This window comes from Octopus bimaculoides, chromosome 17 (genome assembly GCF_001194135.2).
Source record: "Octopus bimaculoides isolate UCB-OBI-ISO-001 chromosome 17, ASM119413v2, whole genome shotgun sequence".
Taxonomy (NCBI): domain Eukaryota; kingdom Metazoa; phylum Mollusca; class Cephalopoda; order Octopoda; family Octopodidae; genus Octopus; species Octopus bimaculoides.
Window position 1 is genome coordinate 48,401,654 of NC_068997.1, and position 2,083 is coordinate 48,403,736.

Sequence of the window (2,083 nt, forward strand, 5' to 3'; positions counted from 1 at the left end):
TATATATATATATATATATATATATATATGCTTCAATATAATATAATAGCATAATATAGGAAATGTCATATATGATGTTAAATGAAATAGACGGGAAAGAAAACCAAAATATAATTTGGCAATATACTTGAAAACTTCCCTAGTATTTGGCTCAATAATGGCCGATGGAGATTGACTTTTTAACTTTGATGCCAAAACGGCTAAGACGACCACGACCACGACCACGACGACAGCAGCAACAGCAACAACATCAACAAAAACAACAACAAAAGCAACAATATTTACTAATACTGGCTGAATATTAGTAATAATTTTTTAATAGTGCTGAAGTTATAAAATATCCGCAATTAAGAGGGATACATGAAGAGAAGTAAATAATTTCTAAACACACACACACACACACACACACACACACACACAGACACATATATATATATATATATATGTACGCACACACGCACATGCACATAAATATATATATAATACAGAGCCATCAGCTAGAAGTTAATGAATGCTTGTATATAAAACACATTGACTTTATTCACCTGCATTATAACTGATAGTCTATAGAAAAAGGTTTGTGTTGCTTTTCCGGAAGGAGAGAAGGAACTAAACAACAACAACAACAACAACAACAACAACAACAACAACAATAATAATCTGAAGATGTAAAGCTAAGGAAATAAACAGCTTCGTCTGTAGAGATTCTATGAGATGCTATTATATTGAATCGAATGCTATGATATAAAAATTGTTATAGTGTTTTGTTAAAAGAATATTCTATCTGAAAGGGAAAATGTAAAAACGAACATTATCATATGAATAAAAACAAAAACAAAAAGATATATATATATAGATACATATGTCGTGTATGAAAGAAAAGAATATATGAACTTTAAATATGAAAAACGAGAATATCACAGATATATATGATAAATCTATATTTCCAGGATTACTGAGAGGAAGCAGAAGAAGAAAAATATCAATGAAATTTGAATTTTTTTTTAACCTTAAAACAACAAAGATAATTTGTAAATGAAGTATCGGTAGCCTGAAGATATTTGAAGGAATTACAGAACAAGAAAAGTAACATCAAAAATTCAAAATTATAAATTAGAAGAAAAAAGCTAAAAAAAAAAAAAGAAAATAAAGGTAAAGAAAGAAAAAGCAAGTATTTATTATAAATTCTCAAAAAATTGGAAAACTAACAATCAAAAGTTTTCAATGAAAGAAAGCTCGCTAAAATAAAAGTGGAATGGAATTTTCTCGATGATATTATAGAAAGGAACTTCTATCGTCCTTAATTAGTAATTTGGTTTGAAGTTTCATGAAGGAAAGATTGCTGTTTTATGGCTTAATTAATTTACCTGCAGTTAAATTTACCTTTCATTCAATTGCGGAGAATTGATTCAGACATTTCCAAAAGGACGGAATTTTAACTTCATCAGGAAGACTGCCAACTAAATTGGCTTTTGGGCTAAAATATACCCCGGTCGGATAGACGGGCAGACGGATAGACAGGTGCTTGGATGTAAAAGGGGTGCTTGTGTTCGCTCCAGCTCTTTCTATCTATCCATTATCCATACATCAATCAATCCACTTTTCACTCTATCTATCTATCTATCTATCTATCTATCTATCTATCTATCTATCTATCTATCTATCTATCTATCTATCTATCTATCTATCTATCTATTCGTTTGCCCTCACTACCTTGTCTATCCAATTATCTATAAGACCAAAATGCCTCCAAAGAAGAAATTACCCATGGAGAATTCGGGAAAATTATCAACCACAGCACATATCAATGGTAAGTTTCTTCAAACTCTTTTACCACTGTACTTCATTATACCATATCATAATTATTACTATGCTATATCTTATATATACTGCACCATACCAATCACTGTACTTTACTATACAATACACTCCTCATTACTGACAATATATACTAATACTGACTTATATATATATATATATATATATATATATATATAAAAGAAACTTATTGTTTATATGCGTTTTGCTCACTTTATTATTATTCTTTATATCTACTCAAAATACATCACTTTAACACGGTATT

The 2,083-nt window shown here is 29.3% G+C and overlaps 1 protein-coding gene across 1 annotated transcript in view; it reads left to right on the forward strand.

The window, feature by feature from the left end:
- Window positions 1-8: 8 nt before the first annotated feature.
- The window catches only part of LOC106871446 (synaptotagmin-15), a 264,254-nt gene continuing 262,179 nt past the window's right edge, over window positions 9-2,083 (forward strand). The window contains exon 1 of the mRNA XM_052973905.1: window positions 9-1,810. Coding sequence (XP_052829865.1) covers window positions 1,744-1,810 — 67 coding nt within the window. The 5' untranslated portion in view covers window positions 9-1,743. The remainder of the gene's footprint in view (window positions 1,811-2,083) is intronic.